We start from the raw sequence: 27,149 nt of genomic DNA, 5'->3' as shown, positions 1-27,149 counted from the left end.
TCAACTGTTCCAAGGCTGGAACTCCACCTCGGACCCTAGGAGCCGAAGCAGCTCCGCCTCGTACCGCACCAGCTCCACAGTCTCAGAGGAGCCTGGGGCGGAGGTGGCGTCCATGCCTCCAGGCCACTCGGTGGGGGTCAGCAGCTGACTGGAGGCCACCTGCCGGTAGAACTCGGCCTTGGGCAAGGTGGCGATTTCAAAGTGCGGGAACCGAGCCTGAAAGATCCTCGAGGAAAGCTTCAGCCTCTTCAGGACGTCGGTAAAGAGAAACCAGTTGCAGGGCCTAGAAAAGGCAAGAATGGGAGTTAGGGGAGGGGGCCAAGGGGACGGGGCGGCGGGGGTGGGGTGCTGGGAGCAGGTGGGAGGGCTGCCGGTCTGGCCACCCTCCACTAAGCCACAGACCCCATGAGTGTAGCGGAGGTAAATATTTTCTCCTGTCCCCTACATTGGCAGGCCCAGCTTTCAGCTAAATGGCGAGCACTCAACCCATGAGTGGTGACCTCTTCCAAAAACGGGGAGCGGGAGGGAAATGGGCCTTCCAGAACCTAAAACTCTGAGCAGGCATCCCCAGGCCTTACCCGCACCGTGACCTGGAATTTACCATCTGCTGGGACCAGTTCTGCCCCCAGCGATCCCTGCCAGCCTGTCTGGTTTCCCTTTCCTGTTCTCACTCCTGCTTCCCCTGCCTCCTTGTTCTCCAAGATCTTCCCCGGCAGAGGGGGAGCCGTGGAGAAAGGCCTAAACTGCGGGTAATCCAAAAGGCATTTCTCTTTGGCTCTGGAATGCATTAGACAAGTTTTTTCTCCAGCGGAGCACCATCATTTCTGCAGGGCCGGAGCTCACGTTACAGCTACAGCCAGTCTGACTTTGCTGAGCACACCCGACTGGGCGACAGCCTGGGGGCAGTCAGGAGGGGGGCTGCTAGGCTGGCCCGGGCCAAACGCTTGCTTTGACTAAACCACGAGGAAACGCTGCATCCCCATGTCAGTGGTCCCTGTTTCCAGGGCTGTCCCTCCTCGCCATTCGCCATTCCACTGTCCCACTTCCAGCCTTTACCACTTTTAGCCTGGACTATATTGCATCAGCCTCCTAACTGGTTTCGCTCTGCCAAGAGCCACCCCCCACCCACCCTCACTGGGTCCTCTGTTATTCTTCGTTTCCTAAAAAGAATATCGGACCTTTTCACTCACTCCCTAAACCACTTTCAATGGATCCCCAGTATCTCCAGCAAAAAACCCTTCAAACTCTTTAGCATGATTATCATGCAAGACCTCATTCAAACACGACCCCATTCGACCCCTTCAGCCCTGTCTCCACCCAATCTCCCTCTCTTTCTCTCTCCCTTTCTCTCTCTCTCTCTCTCACACTCACACACACACACACACACACACACACACACACACACACACACACTGCACACTGTATCCTCATCCCACCAAATACCAGCCATTTGAGGAAGGACTAGCCCTGTTTTCTGAACTTGAATGTCTCAGTGCCTTTGCTCGTACCACACCCTCCATCCTCCTCTCCTCCCTGGCCCAGTGCAGACTCCCTGTCAGCCGTGAAGCCTTCCCCCGATGTAACCGGTTGCTCATCCCATCTACCACAGTCTCATGGCACTTGGCTTGTACCCTTATTATAATACCTGTAACAGAGCCCATTTCAGAAAGAATATACAAGAAATGTAAACTGTGGTTCTCTCTGTGGCACAGAAATGGGGACTTGGGGTGGACTGGAACTTTTATTTTTCACTTGACACCCTTCTGAACTGTTTGAGTTTTTTACAATAGTAAATCTGCTTAGGAACTCGGTCTTTTATTAGAGTTAATGGTATACTTGTCTGTGTCCTCTATCAGACTGGAGATTCTTTGAAGGCCAGAGCTATATGCTAGCCCTCAGGGTTTGACCTGGTACAACTGCTTAAGACATGTTTCTGGAATTGAATGTTCTGTATAGCACCTAAAACTTCTACCCAGACCCACAGTCCTCATCCCTGAAATGCAGCATTTCTTACAAATGACAATAACCTCTGTCATCTCACACAATCAGGGAAGGGGGGGTTCTGGGTTAAGGGAAAGGGACTACAGATGCCAGACACTTGGACATCGCTTTCCAAGAATGGAGGAAAAACCCCCTCAGAACATTAACATTGGTGATCACAATTCAGTCTTGCTTTGATGAGTCAGAAGGCACTTCTGAAAGCCACAGGGCCGTGGAGTCATCATTCTACACACACACACACACACACACACACACACACACACACACACACACACATTTCTTTAAGAACATAAATGTTCATTCACATCGCGCTGTAGCCGTGTGGAAGGGCAGATTCAGAAGTGGCGCTGGAGGATGTAACATCAGGAAAACCAGCTCTGCTGGTACCAAGCTCTCAACGGAAAACCTGCCTGCCGCCCAGCTTGCTGAGTGGTGCGCGGCCCTCGGTTGCCCCGTGTTCTGTCCGCACCTAAAGCACACTACCCCGGTCCTTTTACTGCCTGGGGCCCAAGATCCTGTTTCAGAGAAGGAGGTGCTGAATACTTTGGAGGAATTAATTAACTGTGCAATACTATATCCCAGAGGCCCAGCCCCGCCCTCAGGGATCAGCTTATGCCCAGAAGAATAAGGACCAAAAGCCCGTGAAACTTGATCCCTACTAGTGTCATCATAGAGGCTATTTTTATTCTTATCAGGCCAGGGGGGAAGGGATGCAAAGAAACTGTGGTCTAGTGGTTAGAGTCATCAACTGAGGGGCTCCCTCAGAGGGTTCCTAATCCATTGCCCCCTCCTCCCCGTCTATCATGTGCACTTCATGTGCTTTCATTTAAAAAAACATAGGGTCTGATATTTTAAAAATAGGTATCAAAGAAAAAGTATCCTTAAAAGTGTCTGCAAAGGTATTTGAAATACGTGAAGACACCAAGAAGAGGACACTTAATGATGGAGGCCAAGAACGAAAGGACAGTGTATCCTGCATCCTCCTAACCGGTTCAGCCATGGCCCTGCAGGCTGCTGAACTCCCTTCTGAATCATCAAATAAAGGTTAAACTGGGTTCAGTCTAACGCTAAGTATCAAGTATATCCTAGTCTCTGAAAACGGGTGATCCTCGTTATAATATGCACGGTAATCTGAGAGGACAGCAGCCACGCCATCATCTCGCCAACATTAAGGCAATGAGAAACCAGCCTGTGGATTACTTAAGGACCCCGGTGGCCCCATAGCTATGGCAACCATATGTCCCGGCTTTTCCAAGAATCTCAATTTCAAATATTCTGTCTGGCTGTCCCCAGAAACCACAAAAATGTTCCAGAGATTCTAATAGTTCACCAGCCCAAATATCTCCCAGATCATCTCTTACACCCAGGAACAGGGCAAAAATCCTTCAGAGAGTGAATCGAGATTTTGGTTTTGCAAAACACACATAGTCAATGTACCTAGAGCTATTCTGAACATATCTAATCTGGGCTGGAAAGTCAGGCTGGACTTGGTCATATATTATCTTTCCTATGCTCTAGCACTTGTTCTCCAGGTCTCAGCTTCCTCCTGGAGAACTCCAGCATTCTCAGGGAGGCGGGCCCTGGCCCGGGGTGCTAGTGCTTGGTCCTCATAGATCTCTCACACACTCACCCGCGGGACACTGACACCTGGAGGTTGTAGCAAGGGAGAAGAGGCTTGTCTGAGAGCTCAAACATAAAATCATCCCCATCCACATCATCTCCTTCTTGATCGGAGCTCCCAGGAGGATTATGGAGGAGGTCACAGGCAAACCCATCTTTTTCCTCTGTAAAGACATCATACAGGGAATTAGGACTTAGCTACATGCATAAGACCAAAGAAAAGAAATGCTCCAACAAGATAAAGAGGTGTGGCGGTGGGTGATCAGACGAACCAGATCCCCAGTCAGGGCCAAGTGTCTCTGATGTCATGGCTCACAGCCTTGGGAGGGCATGTGAAAGTTCTAGCCCCGGGAGGTAGTACTTTGTGGCCAGCGATTCCTTATACTCCTCCACCTTTCAACCGGAAAAAAGCAAGGTGGTGTGAAGGATTCACTGCCCAACTGTTGGAGACAGAAGCCTGAAGATGTCATCGGCAGTTGAAGGCAAGGGAAAACACCTGCCCTTCAAACTGCAGCTTTCCCAAGCCACCAGACTGCCTGCTGGCGTCCCCAGAAGCCCGGAGGGGGCTCAGCCTGTTCCCTTCCCCAGCCGTGTGTTCGGGTGTGGCCTGCCTCTCCTGGTCCAACTTCCCCCAAGCTTAGTAGCGGGCGCCTCCCTCGATCTGCAGCCCCTGGTCCAATGGGTGAATGCCGGATGACGGCCACAGATAAAGGCTCACTGCTCTTCCAACAAAGGAAAGCTCGGGCCAGAAGGCTAAGGGCTTGGGAGACAGCAGCTATCATCTCAGAAACCCTGTGTGCATCTTGGGGGCAGGGTAGGGAGGGAATGGTAGCTGCCGGATGAGGGGCTGGGTCCCTCTGGAGTGTGAGCAATACCAGAAGAGGTGACGACGCACATAGGCGCTTCTGGCAGGGTTAGGACAAAGCAACGGAGGAGAAAGGGACTTGGAAAAGAGAGAATTTTTCAAGTACCCAGGGTGGGGAGTGGTAGAGGGCTAATGATGGATGGCTTTCTCCAAATCAATGGCATCTCCTGGTTTTGGCCAACAAGTTCTGAGTCTGGGGGAGGCATGGGCTAGAGTGTGGGCTGAAAGGGCCTGTAAGCTACTAACGGGTGAAGAAGGGCTACCTCCATTAGGTCATTCCTGGCTTTGAGAAGAATCAGTGAAACCCAAAGCAGATCCCAAACCTCTGAGCCATAGACAAGGGTGGGAAGAATCCCACTTAAAGCTTACCCAACACAGAACTGCTGTAAAAGTCCCAGGAAACGCCAGGATCACCCTCTGCCCGGCCCTGAAGATCCGAGAGGTGATCTGATGAAAGAAGAGAGGGAAGTGAGAAAAGGAGGTAGGCTAGAGAAGGAACCTAGAAGCAAAGTATATCCATATGGGGTTAGGAGAATGGGAGATGGAAAGGAAGGACCATAAGAGGGGCTGGGAGCGACCCAAGAGAAATCCGCTTCCTGCTATCCATCAGAGGTTACAAACCAGCAGCCAACAACCAGCTCTAGCCCGCTTACTGTCTAGGTTTTGGCCCAGTGTTTTAAACCCCTATAATTTAATTAACTTCTAACATTTTAAAATTGGGAAATTTCACTTAAAAATTCGGATTTCCAACTTTTCTTGAAAAAAAAAAATCAGGAGATCTGGCAACACTGCATCCACATTCCTACATGTCAACAGTTGGCTGGAGGGAGAGGCGACATGTGCGTTCTCCAATTCAGCAGGCCCCACCCAGCCTGCTCTGCTCTCTAACACGATCAGCCTGAAGGCATTTAGGCCTGCGACCCCTGCTTCAAATGATGTAGGGAATTACTCTGCAAGCAGAATCCTAGACCTATCCCAGGATTTCAATTCCCTGTTGGTCACAATGTTCATATATCCAATCGCGATCTTGCCAATTCAAAGTAAGATAAGGAAGCATAATTCCTTCTGTTTCGTCTTTGAAAACATGGTAGGGAGGGGAATGGCCAAGTTTATCCTCATGAAAACCTATTGCTTCCACTCCTAGGTATATACCCAAAAGAATTTAAAAAACAGGTATTCAAATAAAAACTCATACGTGAATGTCCCACAGCAGCTCTATTCACAATCTCCAAAAAGTGGAAACAACCCAAATGTCATTCAGCTGATGAAGGGATAAAAAAAAATGTGGATAAACACTATGGAATATTATCCAATCCTCCATTAGGAGGAATGAAGTGCTGTTACACACTATAACATGGATGAAACTAGGAAAAAAGGAGGCTAAGGGGTTAGGACTCAGTGTGTTTTGTTTTGGCTGCACCACATGGCTTGCGGGATCTTAGTTCCTGACCAGGGATTGAACTCAGGTCCTGGCAGTGAAAGCACCAAGTCCTAACCACTGGACCACCAAATTCTCCAAAAAAACCCCATTTTAAACCCTTTGCTTACTTGATCTGAGAACAGACATCAGGTCACCCCTTAGCCTCCCTGTTCCCTAGCTAAGCATCATCTAGGTGAATTGTTTCACCTCTCAGCCCCACGTGGACAAAAAGCAGGTTTCCATGACAAATTCAACTGTGTCATCTGTGGGCACATGGCCCAGTGGTTGCCAATATGCCACGTAGTACAGTTGACAAGCTGATTTAGCTGTGACACCTGGGCAACAGAATAGGAGAGAGTCCAAAGGGCACAGGTGAGGTGAGGGTGCCCCCTGAAAACCAAATCCCAGGAGGAAGCTGGCAGCCACTCTTAAAGGAGCAGAGCTAAGCTTCCCGGATGGAAGGCACCGCCGCGGTCCAATATACCTTCCCTTTGGGTCACACGTTCTATCAGCAAAAATGCCCATCAGTTGTTGTGAGCTACTGAAAGAAATCGTTTTTTAGCAACCTTCTAGGAGATGAAGGGTTTCTTCCGAGAGGAAAAGGCAGTCCGAGAGAAGCATTCAAGTAATGGCTGAGCAGCTGGAGGGGAAAACCTATCGTCATGTACATTAGATCTCTTGTGCATTCTATGAAAAAAACTCTGAGGCCACGGCTGCCAGCTTATTTCCTCTTCTGTACCGTGTGCCATCTGGGAGTTAGAAGTAATTCCTTCCAAAGGCCTCTGTCAAGTAGGTGTCTATTCTGTGCCTAGCCCTGTGCTAGGTGTCCCGGAAGATAAAGGAATGAGATCGTAAGTTCCCTAAAGGCAGGGCCCATGTCTGTCCTGTTCATCACTGTCTCCCTGGTACCAAAGCCCAGGTGCCTGGCACACAGTAAGAGCATAATAAACACATGGGGAAAAAAGTGGGCGGCGGGGCAGAAATTACTATAAGGCGAGACTCTAAAGTCATGTGCTTACTCAGCCTGGGTCCGGAACATATGCATTCAAGTGACTGCTGTCCCCCACACAGGTCACACGAGGACTCCATCAGAGCAGCCCTCGCTCACCACATTCCTGGGGCTCTTCTCTTGGAGCTGCCTTCAGAGACCCTGGCACACTCCTCTAATTTTCCTCGCTGGCGACAGATCTTTGTCATTTGCAGGTGAATTTGCCTTTTTGAGACAGCCCAAAGTTAACTGGCACAGGCAAAGATGCCAAAGTCGGAACAGGCCCACGAGTGGCATACAAGAGGAACCATCAAGGTCTGCTTGACGGGGCAGCTTTGAGGCACGTTTCCTCACACGTCTTCTCATACAATCAGGATGAGGAGTGACTCCTTTTCCCTGATTCTCCCTTGCCTTCCCCTTAACTTTCAGTTCTTTCCGCTTTCCTTGCCTTCAAAAAGAACCCTCAGCCCAGCAATCCCGCTCCTAGGTATATACTCCAAATAACTGAAAACAAATACTGAATCAAACAAATACTTGTTCACGCGTGTTCACAGCAGCACTAGGCACAATTGCCGAAAGGTGGCCACAACCCAAATGTCCGTCAGCTGATGAATGGATAAGAGAAAATGTGATCTATCCATACGAGTGGATATCATTCAGCCTTAAAAACATGCCACTACGTGGACAGACCTTGAAAACATGACGCTACGTGAAAGAAGTAAGACTCGAAAGGCCCCATACTGTATGATCCCATTTATATGAAATGTCCAGAATGGGCAAATCCACAGAGACAAAGTAGACAGGTGGCTACCAGGGGGCTGGGGGGTGGCGTGGTAGTAGAGAGCAACTGCTTAATGGGTATGGGGCTTCATTTTGGGGGGATGAAAATGTTTTGGAGCTCGATAGAGGTAGTGGTCGTACAACACTGTGAACACACTAAACGCCACTGAATTGTTCACTTTTAAATGGTTATTTTTATGTTATGTGAATTTTGCCTTGATAAAAAAAATTTTTTTAAAGTACTCAATGTGAGCCGTGACCCTGGCAATCAGAGTTTCTCTATGTCCCAGGGTCCCATCGTACCCCTCCCCATCTCCTCCAACCAAGTCACCAGCTGAGGGACATGAAAGGAGAGAAAAACAAAAAACAAGCAGTCTTCGACATGGGGTCATATGGCAGGAAAAACAAAAACCTGTGATTCAGTGACCTCAAGTGGTAAATGGCTAACCCTTTCATCAGTGGAAGGAAAAGCAGTCCTGATACTTCCTCCAATGCCCCAACCCAAACTGCAACAATTCCCCCCAGCTCCCACATTCTTTCTGACAGAGGACGAAAAACGAGCCTGTTTTCCCTTGGGTAGGTTGGATATTATTCTTTTCTTCAAAGGGTCAAAGGGAAATCAGTCACATGCCTGCCTGTAATCTGGCCCAAGGAGGAGGTCTTCCAAAGGCCTCTCAGAAGGTTTGGATGGCTTGGTGTTCCGAGCCCAAGGACGAGAGAGAAAAGGTTCACTGTCTGACCTCCAGACACCGTTAGGCCAAGCCAATGTAGGAAAGTCCACATTTTCAACGCACACGAATTACCAGCGTCTTCTGCTTTACAGAAGAATTCACTACAGGATATCATCCCTTTATATTTAAAAGAGGATTTGATTCCCAGACTTTTCCAGAACAGGGGACTTGTACAAAATGAGGATGCTCTACATGGGGCACAACCCTGAGAATCTCTCTGGCTCGCCGTTTCCGCCCTTTACACCCTACAGGGACTCGCCTTCATTTGCTGCCCAGTGGGATCTCCACTAGGGGAGGAAGAAGACAATTAATCTATGGAGAATTTGGTCAGGCAAATGCTTGGGGATGAAAAGCAAAAAGCTTCTTAACTACGTCGGCCAGACAGGCAAGGTAAAAAGAAACCCGGAAGTCCACACGGAGGCATCTAGGTGTAGGGGCCTCCCTAACCCTCAACCTCGTGGTGCTTCCTGCAGCCACTCTACCCAGTGGTTCCTTGAGATTTGGGGCAGGGGAGAGCGATGGAGATGAAAAAAGAGAAATACCCGGTTCAAGGAATCAAAAAGCTCCTGGTGATGGTTGCACAACATCGTGAATGTACAAAATGCCACTGAATTGTTCACTTCAAAATGGTCCTGTTAGGTGAGTTTCTCAATTAAAAAAAAAAGGCGGTGGGGGGGGGACTTCCCTGGTTGTGCACTGGTTAAGAATCCGCCTGCCAATGCAGGGGACACGAGTTCGAGCCCTGGTCCTGGAAGATCCCACATGCCGCGGAGCAGCTAAGCCCGTGCGCCTAGAGCCCGTGCTCTGCAACAAGAGAAGCCACCACAATGAGAAGCCCGCGCACCGCAGCAAAGAGTAGCCCCTGCTCGCCGCAACTAGAGAAAGCCCGCGCGCAGCAACGAAGACCCAACGCAGCCAGAAATAAATAAATAAATTTATTTTTTTTTTTTTTAAAAAAGGCCCTGAGTAATACTTCTCATCCCCCCCAAAACAGCCTTTGGCCTCAAGTCCCTCCTCCCGGTGCCTGCCTCCCCCGGCTGCCAAGGTCCTAGCCAGATTGAGCACTTTCCCTAACAGCCAATCAGAGCTCTGTCTTCAATCGGCACTCAGTATTTGCATGGAAAAGAGGTGGCCCAGTTTTAACACTCCTTTCAGCTCCTGGCTCCCACTATGAAGTTATAGCTCCATGCCCATAAAGTTGAGAAACAATGTCAAAATTTGAATGAAGGTGCTCAGCCTGGACAGGCTAGGAAGTGCCAGAATTAAGAAAAGTCTTTTCTTGTGTCTGCAACACAGACTAGCATTCAAGTTAGTTTAAGGAGGCATCAAAAGGCTTTCTAGTAGTTGGGATTAGTTAACAGACATGAGAAGAAGAGAGAAAAACGTGTTTATTTCTAATTTTGTAACTACTTAAAATGGTTTCAACATTCAAACTCCTTGGGGATTTTGGAGAAGGGGTCCGGGAAGAAAAGACTTTGCTTACAACTGTGGTCAGAGACAGCTTTATTTGGACCCAGAGGGCCCCAAGCCCTCAGGAGGGCAGTCTCTAGCCCAAAGACACCCCTAGATGAGACCTGCTGATCAAAGGAGAGCTTCGTGCAGTGCTTTTATCGTGTTGAGATGCTCTGGATGGTCCCGTGTGGCAGCTTTTCCTGGGAATTGTGTGGAGTGCAGACAACATGCGTGCGCGTGGAGGAGAGTGCGTGCGGTGCGTGGGATGCAGGAAGAGGCCACAGAAGGTGGCTTGCCCCGAGCCCCGGTGATGGTCCAGCTAAAGTGAACAAGAGTCCTCAGTGGCCCAGAACAAATGCCTGAAGGAGCATCCCCAAGGGGCTCCACCCCTCACAGACAGGGGCCTGGGACCCCAGAGCCGGCAGAGGGAAGAGGCAGTCCTGCTCCAGCCAGAGAGGCTGGGTCCTGCTGGGGGCGGGAGGCCTGCACACAGTGGGGGGCCCACAGGGATGAGTTGGTCTGGCTGCGGACTGGCTGGGGGCTGGCCGAGCAGGAGTCAAGGGCTCCCTCAGCGGCCTCCTATCGCTCCCCCTCCAGCTTTCATTAGTACCTAGAAGGCAATTCCCACCTAGTCCTCCTTCCATGGGGACCTTTAGCTCAGGTTCCTTTGTTTCTTCCTCCATCATCAGCCACCTAGTTAACCTTTGTTCAATAAACAAATGAGCCCCTGATTGGGAGCCCAGGACTGTACTGGGGGAGGCGTGGGGGGGGGGGGCGTGGGGGCATGGGGGGAGAGTTCGGGGCTGAGGCCACAGCCCAGGAGAGAGGGAGCAGCCTCGGGCAAATCCTTGACCCACAAACACTGAAGCCTCCGAGGAGGATCAGCGACACAACTCCCAGCTGCTCCATCCGACCAAGTGCCGCTCAGGCAGCCTGAAGAAGTCACTGCTAGCGCAAGGGCCAAGCTGTGATGTCACGAAGGAGGCGGGGTTCCTTCATTCGGAGGTCAAGTCTGAGGAGATTCCCACTGAGCATGCCCAAGCTAGACTTCCCTCCTTCCCTCCTCCCTGCTGCCCAACTCGGCAGAGCTATCTAACTGCAGACAAACAGCTGTCATCCGCTAATAAGAAAATAAAGGCAAGTTGGCTTGTGGCCCTTGCCATGGGCCTTAACACTACTTTTCCAGAGGGGGCAGGTGAGGGAGGAAGAGAAAGGAACAGGAGGATGCAGAGGGAACATCACAGTTACCACAGAGTGTCAGGAATAAAGTATCGGAGGGGTCCCAAGGGTTGGACTTTGACCACCAACAGGGAGAAAATACAAAGTGCAAAAACAAAAGCAAAATGTTAAGTGTCACTTCTTTGCAACCGACATACCATTCAAAGCACAAGTCCACACATTTTGCCCCCAACTAAATCTACTAGTGGGGCTGCTGTCCCACAGGGAGGCCTCCCCACATACCAAACGGGGAAATGGGTCCCCGCGGGCTACCAGGGCCCTGAAGAGGATGCGTGTGACGTGGACGCTCAAAGCACAGGGACAAGAGGAAGCGACCTTCTGACTTTTTAAAGTTCACAGAGATTTCTGAGCCACCAGAAGGAAAGCCCGTGAAGAGGGCTAACACCCCTCATAGGAGGTGCTTGAGATGGAGGAAGATGAAGGGCATCTTGGGAGCTCAGGGATCAGAGGCCAGCCCCAGGAACGAGGTTTTGAGTCTGGGCCGTACTCACCGCTCAGAAAGCGCTTCATGGTGTCACTACTGGCCAGCTTCATGGCCGTCTGTCCCGAGTAGGTGGCCAGCGTGGGGTCAGCCCCGTAGGACAGCAAGAGCCAGATGGTTTCCAGGTTGTCGTTGACCACCGCATCATGAACTGGCCTGCGAGGTGATACAGGGTGAGAACAGCAGGGCCCAAGTGGGAACCTGGGTGTCTAGGCCTCAGGCCACCTCATCAGGGAAAGCAAACTGAGCTGACCCCAGTGTAACGTGGGTAAGACTTAGGGCAGGGGAACCACTTGCTGGCCTGCACTGTCCTCTATCCCTACCTTTCTCCTCCCTCCCATTTCTCTCTCTTATCTTTCCCCCACCATGACGGGACAGTCCCTGTGGCACAACGGAGCTCCGCTGTTAGCTCTGGAGCTCAGGACAGAACAGGTCCCTGACTGAGGATAAACTTAGAGCAGATGCTGGGGGATATGAATGGAAAAACCCAGATGATTGCCCCAGAGCAGGGATGAGCAGGGCTGCTCCACACACCAGGCCGGTGGCCAAGCGGAGCCTACATCCTCTGACCCAAGTCCCCCCACTCGGTACGCAACTTGTGTCAGTTTCACTCAGGAAGTAGGCCCTCGAATAGAGCACAGGAGAATGGGTGCAATTTCTTTAAGACAATGGCAGGTGTCTCTTTTTTTTTTTTTTTTTAAGTATACAGAGATCAACTCAAGAATCAAATCTGGGATGTTACCCTAAGGTCAACCTCCCAATTCCTAAAGCCCGAGATTCTGCCTGAGACAGGTGCACAGGATGATCCCTAGACAACACCAGCCTCCCCTCAGTGACCAACGTGGGCTGGCCAGCAGGAACTCATCCAGCCTTGCCCTAAACCGGTCCGAACTGGGGCAGGTTCTCTTGAGGGAGGGGCTGAGCGGGGAGTTGGGGGGGGCGGCGGGGGGTAAGGGGAGCAGCCTTCTTGCCTCGTGCCGTCCTGCGCGCTGCAGTTTACGTTGGCACCGTGCTCCAGCAGGATGTTCAGGATGTCAGTCCAGCCCCGGGAGCAGGCCTCGTGCAGGGCCGTGTAGCCAGCGTTGTCACGGTGATTCACATCTTCACTGTCTTTCTGGAGGCAGTAGAGAACAACGTCCTGTGGGAACAGGGAGAGCTCCGTGAGCAAACAGAGGCCAAACTCTGGAAATCACCCTAGTTAGGTCTGAAGCTCTCCAACTGTCCAAAGAGTCTCAGAACCTGCTCTTTAGTCCAGAGACTGACAGGCAAATCTCAAAATCTTTTGCCAACAAAATCAGTCCTGAGGTGCCGTCGCCAGCGGCTCAACTTCGGGCCGTGTCCTCAGCCACGGGGAGGCAGTTCTAATGACCGAGAACACTCGTCTGGGTGTGGTTTGCTGGCTGAGGCCCTCAGAGAGGCTCACCTGCCCACCCAGAGCTTAAACCCTCAGGCCTCAAGTGTCTGAGCACTCTTTCTGTAGTCTGGGGCTTTTCGAGACAGCCCCAGACCAAAGAAATGAGACATGTGCTGGCAAGCACAGCCCCTGGCAGTAATTTGAGAACAAGGAAGAAAGAATTGGTTTAAGTACTATCCCTGGATGCTGGTTTTAATTGTTTTAAGTACTATCGCTGGATGTTTATCCCTGGGCAGTCAATTCCAGGCCTCCCCTCAAATCAAGACTGTTCCAAGGATAAGCCAGTAAGGTCACTCATCCATAGTAGTGATTAGCTTCCCTGGGCTGAGACGACAGGACCAGAAGCGGGACTCCAGGCCTAGAAGCTGCCTAGCTAGTCTAGGATGAAGCTGGTGAATACGCTGACGGGGAGGGGAGAGGCAGCCCCTCTTCTGAGGGGAAGAGGCTGACAGCAGCTACCAGGGGCGTCTCATCAGCTCCCCCAGGCCCTGGTGAGATGGGACTCAGCCGTCCTGACTGACAGCTAGCTCACTGGCTGGCCGGCTAGAGCTAGCGAGCGCGTGAGCCTGTGTGTGCCCGCTGCCTCTACCCAGGGGACCACAAGGCCCCCTACCCTCCTCATCAGTGCAGATGTTGCCTCTTCCTCCAGGCCTCAGACTACTCCTCCCTCCCTCCCTCCCATGACAGGCTGTCCAACTTGCTCTTGCCCCATCCTGATTGGTTGGCCTGTGGTTTCCTGTTGGCTGGTTTGGCCCCAGGTAAAAGAAGTTCACTTAAAGGGCAAGCGTTGGTCATCATTTTTTCTTTCGATCTCCCTTGGCAGCTACCCAGGCCCCCACACGAGGTGCTCGAGACAGATACGTGGTTTGCCAGTAAGACAGTGTCAAAGCGGCTCTCCCATGCCAACCAGGCTGGCTGGGAGTGCAGCTGTCTTTAAATGAGTCAGTTATGGGTGTCGGAAGCCTTAAAAGAAAAGAGGGCCTACTCTGAAGCCCAGCAGCTCCACCCTTCAGAGCAAATCCTGGGGAAATAATTGGTGTGGCGGGCAAAGGCACATGGTCGAGGAGCTCATATCAACAAAAATGTCCAACCAGGTAACTGCATGATGGCAAATGAGTCAGGCTTCTACCCCTACCCTGGCATTTGGGAATCAAAAAGACTTTGGTGTGAATTCAGACTCACATGTACGTAGTAGCTGAGTGATTGTGGATGTATCACTTAACAGTGCTAACCCCTGATCTTCTCACCTATAAAATGGGGTTAATAAAACCTACTGCCATAGGCTTACGGTGAAGATGAAAGGACATGACGTAATGAGAACTCAACACGACAAAATAAACACCAGCTTCCTTTCCTCATTTCTTTTCGATCCATAGGGAAGTAGCATGAGGTGGGGTGAGCTCATCTCTGCCCCTCCAATGTACTCCTGACTCCCCCACTACCAGAAGCCAAAACGAGGGGAAGCTGGAGAGGGATGTAAAGAGTGAGCGATGATCACCCCTGTCCCTCTCTGAGTGGGGGAGCCATGGCACAGGGAAATTCAAGACGACATAAAAACCCCCAAATCCCATTTCTGGCCTAGGAATGTACTGGATGATACTGTGTTACCATTTCAATTCTGTTCATCCTAAATTGCCTTTCAAAAGGGTTTGCATTCCCACACACCACGCCAGGGTCAAGGCGGCCCCAGAGGCCGTCTGCACAGTAGGAGGAGGCCAGCCTGGGCTCAAGCCCCAAACCAAGCCTTGCCCAGGCCACAGAAGAGCCAATGGGGAGAAGCTTCTCCACAGATGCTCGGGCAATGGCATCCTGTGGCTGGGGGGTGCTCCTTACCTTATAGCCAAGACGGGCCGCCCGCTGCAGGAGGGTCTCGCCAGCATTTTTGTTCACTATGAGCCGACGAGCCTCTGGGGGGATCTGCCGGGCTGCGGGTGACTCGGAGGCCTCCTCTGGGCCAGCACTTCGGGACTTAGAGGGCGTGCATGGCTCTGTGGGTTTCGCTAGGGTGGGAGATTTGGGAGATCGTGTCTTCTGCTGGCTCCAACGCCCTTTGCCCTGGAAAGCAGAGACGCAGTCCTAGATCAGCACAGGTCCTCACTCATTTCTACCTGGTGAGCAGATGCTAAGGGGCTCAAGTCCTCAACCCCAGAAACCAAGGAATAATGATGGGATTGGAAAGCACAGGTTGAGGAGACATCCCAGCCTCTCTCAAGCACTCTGCATGCCGTCTTTACCTGCCTCGGTCCCCGTTTATTGCGGTTTTTACAAGTCATCTCGATAAATAAGTGGGAGCCAACTCTCAGAGTAAAGAGAAGTGGAGACAGCTAGCTTTGACTAAAGAGGCACGGCTGTGGAAGCCTTCACTCGTGTTGCAAAAACCTTTCCCCCACATCCAGCCCTCACCAGGCTTTTCCCACCTCTCATCACACTGTGTCCCCGATCACACTCACACCCCGCTGGGCTGGTGGAAAGCGATCAAGCCCACGAAGCAGACAGACCGGCTTTTGAATCCTGCCTCTGCCAGCCACTAGATACAAGACCTGGGGCAAGACCCAACCTCTCGGAGCCTCACTTTTTCCCTTGCGGGGTCTTTGAGATAATGAACTAGAGCAGCTCCAGAACAATGCACAAGGTGGGTGCTCACAAAACGTTAGTGTCCTTTCCTCATGAATGACCCCTGCATGTCTCCTTTATCCTCCCATCTTGAACTCGAATGTCTAGAGAAAGTTCCCATGCCTGGCCCAGCATTGTTTAGTGAGTCTATAGGGGCAGGTAACTTGTCTCTTTCAGATGAAGGGAGGGGACTTCAGATGGGGAGGAACTGTGTTCGAGGAGCTGTACTAGAGGAACCAGACCCAAGGCGCCTCATCTGCACCTGGACCTAAGTTAGATGATGAGATTCGAAACCTGGAGTTGATACCATAAGTGGACAAGACTTTGGGGGGGGCCTTGGGAGAGGAGGGTATGACTTGCATGTGGAAGAGTATGAATCATTGGGGGGCCCGAGGACAAGAATGTACCCTCATCAGACTTTAAGATGGTCCCTGATGATCCCCACCTCCTGAAATTCATGCTCTTGTGTAGCCCCCTTCTGCACTGGAGAGGACTGATCTGTGTAGCCAACAGGAGAAGGCAGAGAGGACGGTGTGTGACTTCCAAGGCTAGGTCCTAAAAGACAATGTTGCTTCTGCTTTGCTCTCTTTTGGATCACTCGTTCTGGAGGAAGCCAGCTGCCAAGTCATGAGGACACTCAAGCATCCCTTTAGAGAGGCCCACGGGGCAAGCAAAGGAGGCCTCCTGCCAACAACAAGCATCAACTTGCCACCATGTGAGGGAGCCACTCTAGAAGCAGATCCTCCAGCCCCAGTCAAGCCTTCAGATGAATGGAGCCCTGGCTGACACCATGACCGCAACTTCAGGCATGGGAGACCCCAAACCAGACACAGCGAAGCTGCTCCTGAATTCCTGACCCCCAGAAAGTGTACGAGATAATACATGTTTACTGTTGGGCTAAGCTGCTAAATCTTAGGGTAGTTTGTTGCACTGCAACAGATAACTAATACATCACACTTCCCCAAGTCCCTCAGAGCATCAAAGTCTCACTTAAATCCTGTGTCTTCTACAACATTCTACAACACTCTGGTCCCCACTGCCCTCTTTCTCTGCAACACCCAGAACACCTAGTCTGAATCACATAATCCAATGCCTTATGTCTGACTGTCAATTTCCTCTGGTTGTCTCACGGACAAGTCTGGCCTCCCCTGCTACGTTTGAAGCTCCCCGGGGTCAGGGTTCACATTTTCGTCTTCCCTTTTGTTCCTTACAGCACTTAACTCGGGGTTGGGCACATCACTGCAATAAGCATTTGTTGACTTGATCCAAGGCAGCTATATATAGAGCCCTGGGCAGCCAGAAGAGTTGCCTAGAAAGACACGAAGCCAGGAAAGGAATGGCAGCAGGGAAAAGACAAGGTCCCAGGGCATTTGTTTCCTCTGGTAAATCCCAAGACAAGAGCGGCTATACGTCCACATCCCAGAAGGGCAGAGAGGTACGACAGCTGGCAGGAAGGCACCGGCTATGAGTGTAGAATGCTGCTTTATTGCCGGGAGGATAGAGGTGCATTATGGTGATACTGGAGGATGCTGGGTAAAGTGCCCAGGTTTTTGCTAAGCCAAGCCAGGAGCCAAAGGGTGACTCTCCTTCTAGGCGCCAGAGCTGCCAGAGACAAGGGAGGCTGCCTGGGAGAGGAGCAACAGCAAATGGGGACCACCTCCCCCTCCCCCCTTCCTCCCTGGCTCGGAGCCCCTGCGGGAAGAAGCCTTTGGCCGATACCCCAGCTTTAGTGTTGCAGGTGCGTCCCCCGCCCTCCCACCACCTTGCTTCCCAATACAAAGCACTGTGCCATGGGGGCAACTGGAGCAGGTGGTGGCGACTAGGAGAGAAAGAAAGGTGGGAGGGAGAAAGGGAGGCCCTGTGAAGGGAGAAAACCTCTCTGGGAGAACACTTCGGTGGGCACACCGCCAGGCAGCATAACCAGGCAGAGGCATCAGCGCGTGCTGCTGAACGCGAGGCGGCTGGTCACCTTTGCGTGGGACGGGGTCATCTGAGCGTGTGGGGAAGAGCAGGGGAGGGGGACGCCCAGCTTGCGCCAGAGCTGCTCAGGGTTGCAGTGTCTCCCTGCCCAGCTGCCCCCTCCCCCAGTGTCTCCCGGATAGACAGAAGCCACCCATCCACAGGGTGGAGACATAGGCAAAGAGTGGGGGGCGTGCGCCAGGGGCAGCCAGGCCGGCCTCACACCCCAAGTCTCTCACTCGGGTCACCGAGTAACCTCGAACAAGTCCCCTAACCTCCCCAAGCCTCAGTTTCCTCACAATAGAATGAGGACAGCTACTGTGGGAATTAAGAGCAATCATGCAAGCAGAGCACCCGGCACAGACCAGACTTCCCCTCTCCTTCCTAGGCCCCCTCTGGGGGTCCCAGGGAACTGGCACTGCTACCTTGCCTCTCCGAGCCTCTGTCCCCTCATTCTTACCTCGGCCTGAAGCTCGAGCATGTACACCAGCCTCAGAGAGAGCACTTTACTGTTCTCAAAGCCCTTCACATCCGTTGCCTCCTTTCTTCCCCCAAGCACCCTCTTGAGATGGAAAGGACATGAAGTATCATCTCCATTTTTAAAGATGAAGAAATAGGCTTGAGTACTTTGTTTGAGCTGGAACCAGATTCCAGAAGAAGGAAGGGGAAAGGAGGGGAGACTCAAGCACTTGGGTCTCCTACCTTTTGCCAGTGCCACACAGGGATCCCTGCTCTGGAGCTGGAGAGAACCATAAGGATCACAACCACCAAAACAAGCCCAATATGACCTTTTTTTTAGTTGTCATGACAAACACATATTACAGGTAAACATTTGAACCTGAACCTCACTCCTCTCAAATGTACAGCTCACCCAGGATAAGGACGGTGTCATTTTTTTTTGAACTGTGCAATGCGGAACTCAACACCAGTGCCATGAACATCAGACCCAAAAGAGACGTCAATTTTGCACAGGGGTTCTAGAACGCTTGCCTAGCTATTGATCGGTGAGCGCCCACTTACCTGCTCCTCTGCTTCCATGAGAAGCAAAGGAACTGAGGAGTGGGGTTGGGGAAGTACAGCTATGACCGGCCCAAGTGGAAGAATTCCTTCAGCCCCACCCTTAGGCAACCTTTGTCTGGACATCAACATCCTTGCTTCTGTAAGTTGTTTTCTACCTTGATTGACTCAGAAAGCTCCCTGATCGGTTTCCAGTGAGTTAAGCCCGTACAAAAGCTTCTTGATTGGATGTTAACAAGCTATTCAGGGTAACATCCTGCCATATTCTTTAGCTCTTCCCTAACTCAAAGGAGATTCAAGGATTGTCAAGGAAAAGCCATCATGGGCCAAACCCCATAGTTTGCAGATGATTCTTGTCAGCTCTAACTTTAGTTCCCATTCTTCAAATCCATACCCCAACCCTTCTAGAACTAGTTTAAAATATTTTAATAAATATGGGTTAATTTGATCCCCCCCCGCCCCCACGGTGTACTCACTCACTCGGAAGACTGTTGACTGAGGAGCCTGCCTGGAAAATGTGCCACCCTAGCCTGGCCCCGGCCGCCACAATGCCCCTCCTCTACAGCTCCCCTGGCTGGTAATGTACCTTTGCCTCTTCTGAGACCGTCGTCATGTGCTTGGTCTTGCACTTTCGTTTTCCTGATGGCTTTTCTGAATTTTCAAGGCAGGCTGGCTCCTCTAGGTTATTTGGGAGGAAACCATTTGGTGAATCCGAAATCCCCTGGGCTTTGTTGGGCAATAGAAGGTTCCTGTTCCTGAGGCGGTGCTCCGAACTTTGGGAGGAAGTCTTCTGCTTACGGGCCTTTAAATCTAAAGGCAAGAAACAGGAAAGAATGGATGTCAGGGAAATGGAACACAGAAAAGCAACGCCTTCCTCTAAGCTGAATCAGAGGACTTTGGGGATTAGAACCTCAGTACAAAGTTGTGTAACTATTCGCTACCCATATCTGGCACGGTGCTGACTATTCCACTAAATGCTTCTCGAATGGACACTGTGCTTCCGCATCAAAGTCCCTCTTCTACACGCAGGAGACAACTCCCAGCCCTGCTAGCAGCGGGTGGCCCATCTGGCTGTCCCTAAGATGAGGGTAATTTTAAAAGGATTTCCCCATAGCCCAGAGCAAATCAGAACTTTCTTTTCAGCTTTTCCCCACTTTGTCTTTTTTTCCACTCTAATACGAAAACAAATTTAGCAGCTCTGCTGAAGTGAAATGTGAAGTATACTGGGGTGGGGAGTAAATGGTAGAAGGCTTCCTTCGTAGCCTCAGCTCTACCCGCCTGACTGCCCTGTTGGTCTCTCTCCAAGCACACAAAGATCAAAGCCACAGAAACTCCCTGAAACCAGAAGCTGCCATGCGCCGACTTAACTGGTGGGCAATCACAGAAACCTGCTGCCCTCCGTGGCTGGAAATCAAGTCACTGGGACACACTGGGCAACATCTCTAATTCTAGCCATAGCTCACTGAACAGAGCACATTCCAGCTTCAAAAAGGCCTGCTGGGAACTCCATTACCAAGAGCCTCATCCCACAGGGTCAGTCCTGAACTCCAGAGGTAGGGGGACAGATTGAGTTTATCCTTATCTCTTAGCATTACTGTTACATGACTTGGCCACTAGCTGTGTGACTGCTGAGGGCAGCTCATAATCTCCCTGAGCCTCCGTTTCCATGTCTGTAAAATGGGGAGCACAAAACCCACATAACCCCTTATAAAGTGTTATAGAGAGTAAGGTATCATTATCGTATTATTTAAGTGTAAGCTCTTTAGGTAGGGCCATGCCCGTGTGTTCTTTATCTCCCCCACAGGCCTGGCCACCATGCCTAGTACACGGCAAAAGACCAGTATGTCTGTGAAGTGAGTGACTTCAGCCTCAGTTTCTCCAGGTTGTGAAACGAAGGGGTTGAGCAAGATCCAAGCGTCCTCAACTCGCCTCCCCGACCTTTGCACGCGCTCTTACGTGTGAAATTGCCAAGGGCAGATCCGGATGTAGGAACCATCATTACAGCATGAGGAACTGTCTGCAGGTTATGCACAGCTCTTGGAAGGCCAGCTGCCGTACCACCCCTTCCTCCCAACTAGCTCCAACCCACTAGTGGGTCCCCACATCTGTCTGAGAACTGCTGTGCTGGATGGCTTCTAATGGCACTTCCAGCCAGCATGTTCTCAACCAGGCCTTTTGATGCAACAAGTTTGGGCTGAGGCAAAAGAGGAAGGAACAGAACCGTGCCTTGTGAGGACCTCAGGAAACACAGGGAAGCCATATTACAGCATTCAACGCCACAGGAAAAGCAGCAGCCCCTTCCCTGTGTACTCAGGGCAGGGCAGGCTGTGGAGTTTATTCAACTGTGGTGGAGCAGCCTCACAGTGGCACAGAAAGGAACAGAGGGTGAAGGTAGCAGGTGTATTGCTCTTCCTATCCCCTCCGCAAATCAAGAAGAGAGAGACCCAAGCCAAGGACGAAAGGAAAGATCATGAGGCCCAGACAGGAGTAAAGTGACCTGTTTAGTTTGGTCTCTGCCTGACTCTCTGATGTCAACCTGAAAGAGGGTAGCAATAGGAGGGATCAGAGCTTTCGGAGAAAAGGGATGTTTGCCAGGCAATTCCTTCATGAAGAGTCACCATCAGATCTAGAGGAAGGTGACCAGACCACAGGCCAAAGCCAACAAACTCAACTCAAAACCCGTAGACACACATGGAGGGAGAATGATCTACTTTCCAACAGCCGGAGCTGTCTCCACGACAAGCAGGATGCCTTGCTGAGTGGCGTTCCCATACTCCTGGAGGTGGTTGAGGCTACCTGTCAAGAGTGCTGTGGAGATCTCCGCACTGAGTGGAAAACTGGGCCAGGTAATCTCGAAGGTCCTTCTGGTTCCAAAAGCCGATAAGTTCCATAAGAAGCTTCCAAGCTTCTAGGAAACCAGATCTCATTAGAGAAGACTGGGTGGTACAAAAGCTCCTCTTCATCCTAACACAAGTGGCTGAGGCCAACTGCTTGACAACTCACTCCTGACCAATTCATATGGCTGTGGCAGAGAACTGGGAAAATCATCTCCACGCTCTCACACGGTTGATGAAAATTGGCTCGATCACTCTCTTAAGTGCGGGAATAGGTATTGTGTATATCTCTACTTAAACACAGCTGGAAATGAGGCTTAGCCTTCTTTGCATTATAGCAAACCCAGAATCTACTACCCAGTCACATGTGGTTATTCAGTTTTCACTAATATGGAGACCACAGATATTTACCGGCAGCTCAGGATGAATACATTATAGGAGCCAATCAATTGTTGTTTCAGGGGCAGAGATCAGAGAAAGAGAGTGAGAGACAGAGATGTTCTCATTGAACCCAGAGACGTGCTTTTTGCTCATCTAGAAATCCACTATAGGAATGGGCCCGAAGAGCGCTTAGCCCAACAAACTGATATTAGCCTTGGTGACGGTCTGTGCCTCCATGATTACATATTATAGCGTCTAACGTGGCCAAACAAAGCCTGGTGTTTTCTCCTTGGGCTGCCTGCTTTTCCAACAAAAATGATGCCTGCAGGTCCAACAAAAATGATGTCATCTGAAAGCTTCACTCTGCCTCCTAATGACCTTTGTGGCTTTAACCAAGAAAGCCAAGTTGTCCCCGCTTCTACTTGAAGTTCTTCTGTTGGGTTGAGGAAACCATTGTGCTTCTTTTTAGTTTAGGGGCTGGAGGCATCCCAGGAAAGGCAGCCAATACCCTCTTTCTTCTTGAAGCCAGGATTCTAGGAGAGAAAACCCAACCTCCCAAAAGACCCGACTCCCTCAAGCCAACCAGAGAACTCCCTGGTATTGAGTTGTCCCACACCAAGGACGTCACTGTGGCCTTGCCCACAGGTCCAGACTTTTATAAAAAATTGGAGAGCTCGGGGCTACATGTCCTCAGCTCACCTGTAGGTCAGTCCAATGTCATTCAATCTCAACCCCAAGCCAAGACCTCGGGACTGGAGTTGGGTGACCCCCTCTGGCAGCTGGAGCTCATAGCACCATGTTTCTCTGCGTGCAGAGGCCTTTGGCTGGCGTAGAGGAGGCAGAGGTGGGAACACCCAAGATGCCCGAGGGTCCCCAGAAGCCAGAGTCACTGTGGTTTGGGGACGGGGGGCAGCAGCTCCCTGGGGCAGTAGCCCCCGGCCGGCCTTACCTGCTCTCCCTTTCCGCCGCTGCTCTTCTTCTTGTTCAGTCAGGTACTCCCCAGTCTGGTATTTTCGGCTCTTCTGCCGTCTCCGTTTCTTCCTCTTCACCAGGCCCTCCTCCTCGTCTTCCTCCTCCTCCTCGTTGGTGTCCCACATCTGCCGGGCAGCCTCTGTCCTCCAGGGCATCTCTCGGGCTCGCCACAGGTGCCTGCGGCCCTGGCTCAGCAGGGTCTTGTCCTGGGCATGGTGGCTGCGGTACTGGGTGTCCCGTTGGGTCTTTCTCACCTTTCGACGCTTGGCCGGGGTGGGGGTCACCTCCTCTTCCTCCTCGGTGGGGAAGACTTCCTGGCTTCCCATGTCACTGTCTGCCATGCCAGCAAAGGAGCTACAGATGCTTCCTGTGGACGGGATGTACAGAGGACGGTCAGGTACCTCTTCAAAGGACCAAGAGTACGGTGTCGAAGCAAGTGCCCTGGATTAGGAGTTTGAAGGTCTGGGTTCGAGTTCAGGCTCTGCCAGTTATTGGCTGTATGCTCTCAGAAAGTTCCTTCACTTCTGTCTCCTCGTCTATAAAATGAGAATACTGTTCTCTGCCTTACTGACCTCACAGGACTGTTCTGAGGCTCAAATGAGATAATTCACCCTTAAGCGCTTTACAGAGTCCAATATATTACACAGCTATCAAGTATCCAAACCACACACCCTTCCCTCATCCACGCTGCCCTGCCACTTTCATTCATTCCACAAACTCTTACTTAGTGCTTATAAGGTGCCAAGACTTGTCTGAGGGGCAGGAAAGGGCCACAGGGTTTAGTAGAGGGTGAGGGAGGGCAGACTGACATGGCGCTCCCGCCCGTGCTCACTATGTGACCCCCCAATCTTGCTGACAGAGCCACCCTGGGCAAGCAGAGTTGTCACCAAAGAGTCTCAGGAAGAGTGAAGCAAGAAGGAGCCCCTTTCCTGTGACACAGCCTGCGTTAGTCCCGCCCAAATGCTCCTCAGCCACGCCCTCTTCCCGTCATTGACCCCACCTCCTACTGAGCAGCCAAGAGTCCAGGGGTGGAGCTTTCTCCCCAGCTCCACCCCCTGCCCCGCTGCAGCTGTTCCTCACCGTTGGGCAGGCACTTCCCCCTCCTCTCCTCACCACCCCAGGATGAGGGGACCTTTCCTACCCTCCTCTGCCACCCGGCCAAGAGGCCATTTTCCTCCCCACGCCTGCCTTCAATTCTGCTAACAACAAACACAGTCCTAAATTGGCCCGGTTTAGTGATCCAGGAGATCTGACATCTTTCTCAAAAGCAGCTCTGAGATACCACCATCTTTCTCCTGAGGCCCGGCTATTAACTCGACAATCCCCAAACCCAAGCGAGGTCAGCAGAAGAAAGAAATGGTTCGAGGGAATTCCCTGGTGGTCCAGTGGTTAGGACTCCGCGCTTTCACCGCCAAGGGCGCAGGTTCAACGCCTGGTTGGGGAACTAAGATTCCACAAGCCGAGCGGTGCAGCCAAAAAACAAAGAAAAGGTTCGAGGCCGACAGGGTGGCAGTGGCTCTTGACCAAAGCTTCAAGTCAGTCAGTCAGACTGCTTAAAGACAGCAAATATCCAGGAAACTTTCCATTATACAGACTAGGCAGGGAACGAAGTGTTCTAGTTAATCTAATATTCTGGTTAACACGAATCACCATAGAGATCACACAGGGATCACCAATTTCCAAAGAATCAAATACACTACAATGTGTTTAACACTGAAATGGGAACGGCTGTAATGTAATCGCTCTTTGATGATTCAGAGGACACTTCAGGATTTTTCGAGGCCTCCAGGCTGTCATTACGAGCCCCAATTACCACCGCGCTCTCCACGTGCTGAGGTGCCCGTTAATAGAATGTCAGATAACTGAGTTTACACTGTGCCCTGCTTCCCCATTCCACCCACGTTGCATGGAAATCTGGGTGAACCGGGGCAACCATTTCTAGCACTAAGTACCAACTTGGAGGCTAGCAGGCAACAGTAGTAGCTAGAAAGGGCTATCCTTTTTTTAGACCCTGGGGGTTGACCAATACAAGTTCAGGGGACCAGAGGTGATTCTGCTGGCCCTGACGACTCAGTGACCATTTCCAATTTGGATACCTGGCACACAGGGCAAGAGGACAGAGGCCCAAAGGTTAAGTGTCTGTGCCAGAGACTGGCCCCCAAAATCACGAGATGCCAAAGCCTGGAGTAGAATCAGTTTTCCTGAGTGGCACAGGCCTTTCCTCTTTCCACCACTGGCTGCCAACAAGAGATGTCAAATCCCTGTTACGAAAGGCTAAGTAAATCATCCTAAAATCGTGGGCAACGACCCAGCTCCTACCCTGGGCTCTCTCGTCTCTGCAAGGAGCTGGGCATCTTGGCACGGTGAATCAAATTCCCAACTCTCCACCTGGGCCAATGGCAAGGTCGCTCGACCAGACTTCTACCTCTCTGCAGAGGAATGCCAAGATGGGCCTCAGCCTCAGCCTCACTCACCAGACTGACTGCGCGTCCGCGTGCTCAGGACCACGGGGATGAAGTCGCGGAAACTGCTCTTTGCCTTCTTCTCCAAGGAACCTGGAGTGGTGTGTGGTTTGAGAGCAGAAGGCAGAGATATCACAATCAGAGTCTCAGGACGGGAAAGCCTCCCCCACCCTCCCAACCCGAGAGGCTCAAATGGAGAACTCAAGGGAGGGTTTGTGTTCTCCCTGCATTACATTTATTAATTTCCCTTATGCTGCTATCACCTACGTATCTCTTTTAGAGAAGGAGCTTTTCCCGGTGGTTTTTGAAAACTGGGAGTTGGGTCATTTTTGCTGACACCAAAAAAGGCAGTGCACGGCATCAATTCGCCGGCACGCCACAAAGTGGAAGGCCCGGTTGTCTGGACGACTGTGAGGCTGCTGCGCCTCCACAGCGTTATAACTGAGCTGGAGCAGGTCCCAGAGAAGGGTAACCTCCATGAATCGCAGAGGATTGAGCAAGCAGGAAGATGGGAGCAGGGAACGGCGGACGGCGGAAAACTGCTATATAGGAACAGACTAGAAAGAGGCAGGTCACATCAGACAGGCAAGGCTACGAACACCGGCTACTATGGGCAGGAATACGCGGGCTTCTCTCTGCTGAGGGCGCCAAGGAACTATTAGTGGCAGAGCATACGGGTTACGTACACACCTCCCCAACCCAAACATCCTGTGTGTCCCTAAATAATAAGGGTTTAGGACTCCTCCAACCCTTCTAGCTAGCTAGCTATTAATTTTTAACTTTTATAATGGGAGTTTCCAAATATACCAAAGGTAGACAAAACAGTGTAAATAACCCCCATTTGGTCTTAATCCTCATTAAACCCATTTCTTCCCTGAGCCTAGACCCACTTCAGGGTAATAGGTTGGCTACTCTGCTGTAGGACTGACTCTTGTCTGTCTGAAAAGCACCACGTCAGAGTGTGCCTTATTCTAGCAACCAGGGTGAGCAGCATTAAGCCCCCACTCCCGTCTCCCTTCTCCCTCCGCTTAGATTTCAGAGGTGTCAATTATATCTTCCTCCTGGGACTTCCCTGCTGGTGCAGTGGCTAAGACTCCATGCTTCCAATGCAGGGGGCCCGGGTTCAATCCCTGGTCAGGGAACTAGATCCCGCACGCCGCACGAAGATCCCGTGTGCCGCAACTAAGACCCGGCACAGCCAAACAAATAAATAAATAAATATTTTTTTCAAATTATATCTTTGTCCCACAGTGAGGAAGTCTCACTTTCCTGGTCAGTTTCAGAGCCCCTCCCCCCCCCACCCGCCATAGGGATCCCTCTGCAGCCCATCAAGAGGGCCAGGACCCGCGGAGCCTACCTTCCTCGTGGCCATCGGCTCGTTTTCCTGGAGACTGGGACTCCGGCTTTGTTGGCTTCCGGTGCTTGTGCTTTACCCTGACTCCATTGTGCTCTTTTCCTGAATCTGAAGCCCCCCTGGGGCTTTTCTTGGTGGGTTCCTGGGGGTCACTAGGCGGCTTCCGGCACTGTGGAGAGGTGGAGAGAGTCAGGTCTGAGGTCAGTTTCACCTCTTAAGAAAGCTCTCTTAATGTTGAGCCCTGTGCCCTGATACTGACACACAGACACGAGCTTCCCACGTGGAGGCTGGGGGAAGGGGCCGCCCCGCTGCCTTCCACAGTGGGCTACAGAGGCTTTTTGGACTGAATCCAGTGCCCTAGCTAATCCCCACAGACATCCATACCCCATCATTTGAAACACGTCCACAGAGTCTGCATTCACAAGCCGAATAAACACCCAAAGTCATTTGAAAAGGTGCAAAGTCAGGCCCCATACTCTCTATATCCGAACAGCAATAGAGAGATGGACAGAAAACAAAAATGCCTCTTCTGCAAGTTGGATGACTACATTGTTCAAATAACTTCA

At 51.4% G+C, this 27,149-nt stretch overlaps 1 protein-coding gene across 2 annotated transcripts in view; it reads right to left on the bottom strand.

The window, feature by feature from the left end:
• BCORL1 (BCL6 corepressor like 1) overlaps nucleotides 1-27,149 on the bottom strand; it is a gene marked incomplete at its 3' end in the record, with an annotated part of 40,041 nt that continues 12,892 nt past the window's right edge. The window contains exons 4-13 of one of the 2 annotated variants that reach the window (XM_082864494.1): nucleotides 26,587-26,752; nucleotides 25,242-25,322; nucleotides 22,745-23,134; nucleotides 19,167-19,390; nucleotides 14,825-15,046; nucleotides 12,549-12,715; nucleotides 11,588-11,733; nucleotides 4,856-4,933; nucleotides 3,632-3,785; nucleotides 1-283 (exon numbers count right to left, since the gene is read on the bottom strand). In XM_082864494.1, coding sequence (XP_082720620.1) covers nucleotides 1-283; nucleotides 3,632-3,785; nucleotides 4,856-4,933; nucleotides 11,588-11,733; nucleotides 12,549-12,715; nucleotides 14,825-15,046; nucleotides 19,167-19,390; nucleotides 22,745-23,134; nucleotides 25,242-25,322; nucleotides 26,587-26,752 — 1,911 coding nt within the window. The remainder of the gene's footprint in view (nucleotides 284-3,631; nucleotides 3,786-4,855; nucleotides 4,934-11,587; nucleotides 11,734-12,548; nucleotides 12,716-14,824; nucleotides 15,047-19,166; nucleotides 19,391-22,744; nucleotides 23,135-25,241; nucleotides 25,323-26,586; nucleotides 26,753-27,149) is intronic. The other variant, XM_082864495.1, reaches the window with a different exon arrangement.

Source organism: Leucopleurus acutus (genome assembly GCF_964270905.1).
Source record: "Leucopleurus acutus genome assembly, chromosome: X".
In the NCBI taxonomy this organism is placed as follows: Eukaryota; Metazoa; Chordata; class Mammalia; order Artiodactyla; family Delphinidae; genus Leucopleurus; species Leucopleurus acutus.
This window is presented reverse-complemented; position numbering and strand designations above follow the sequence as displayed.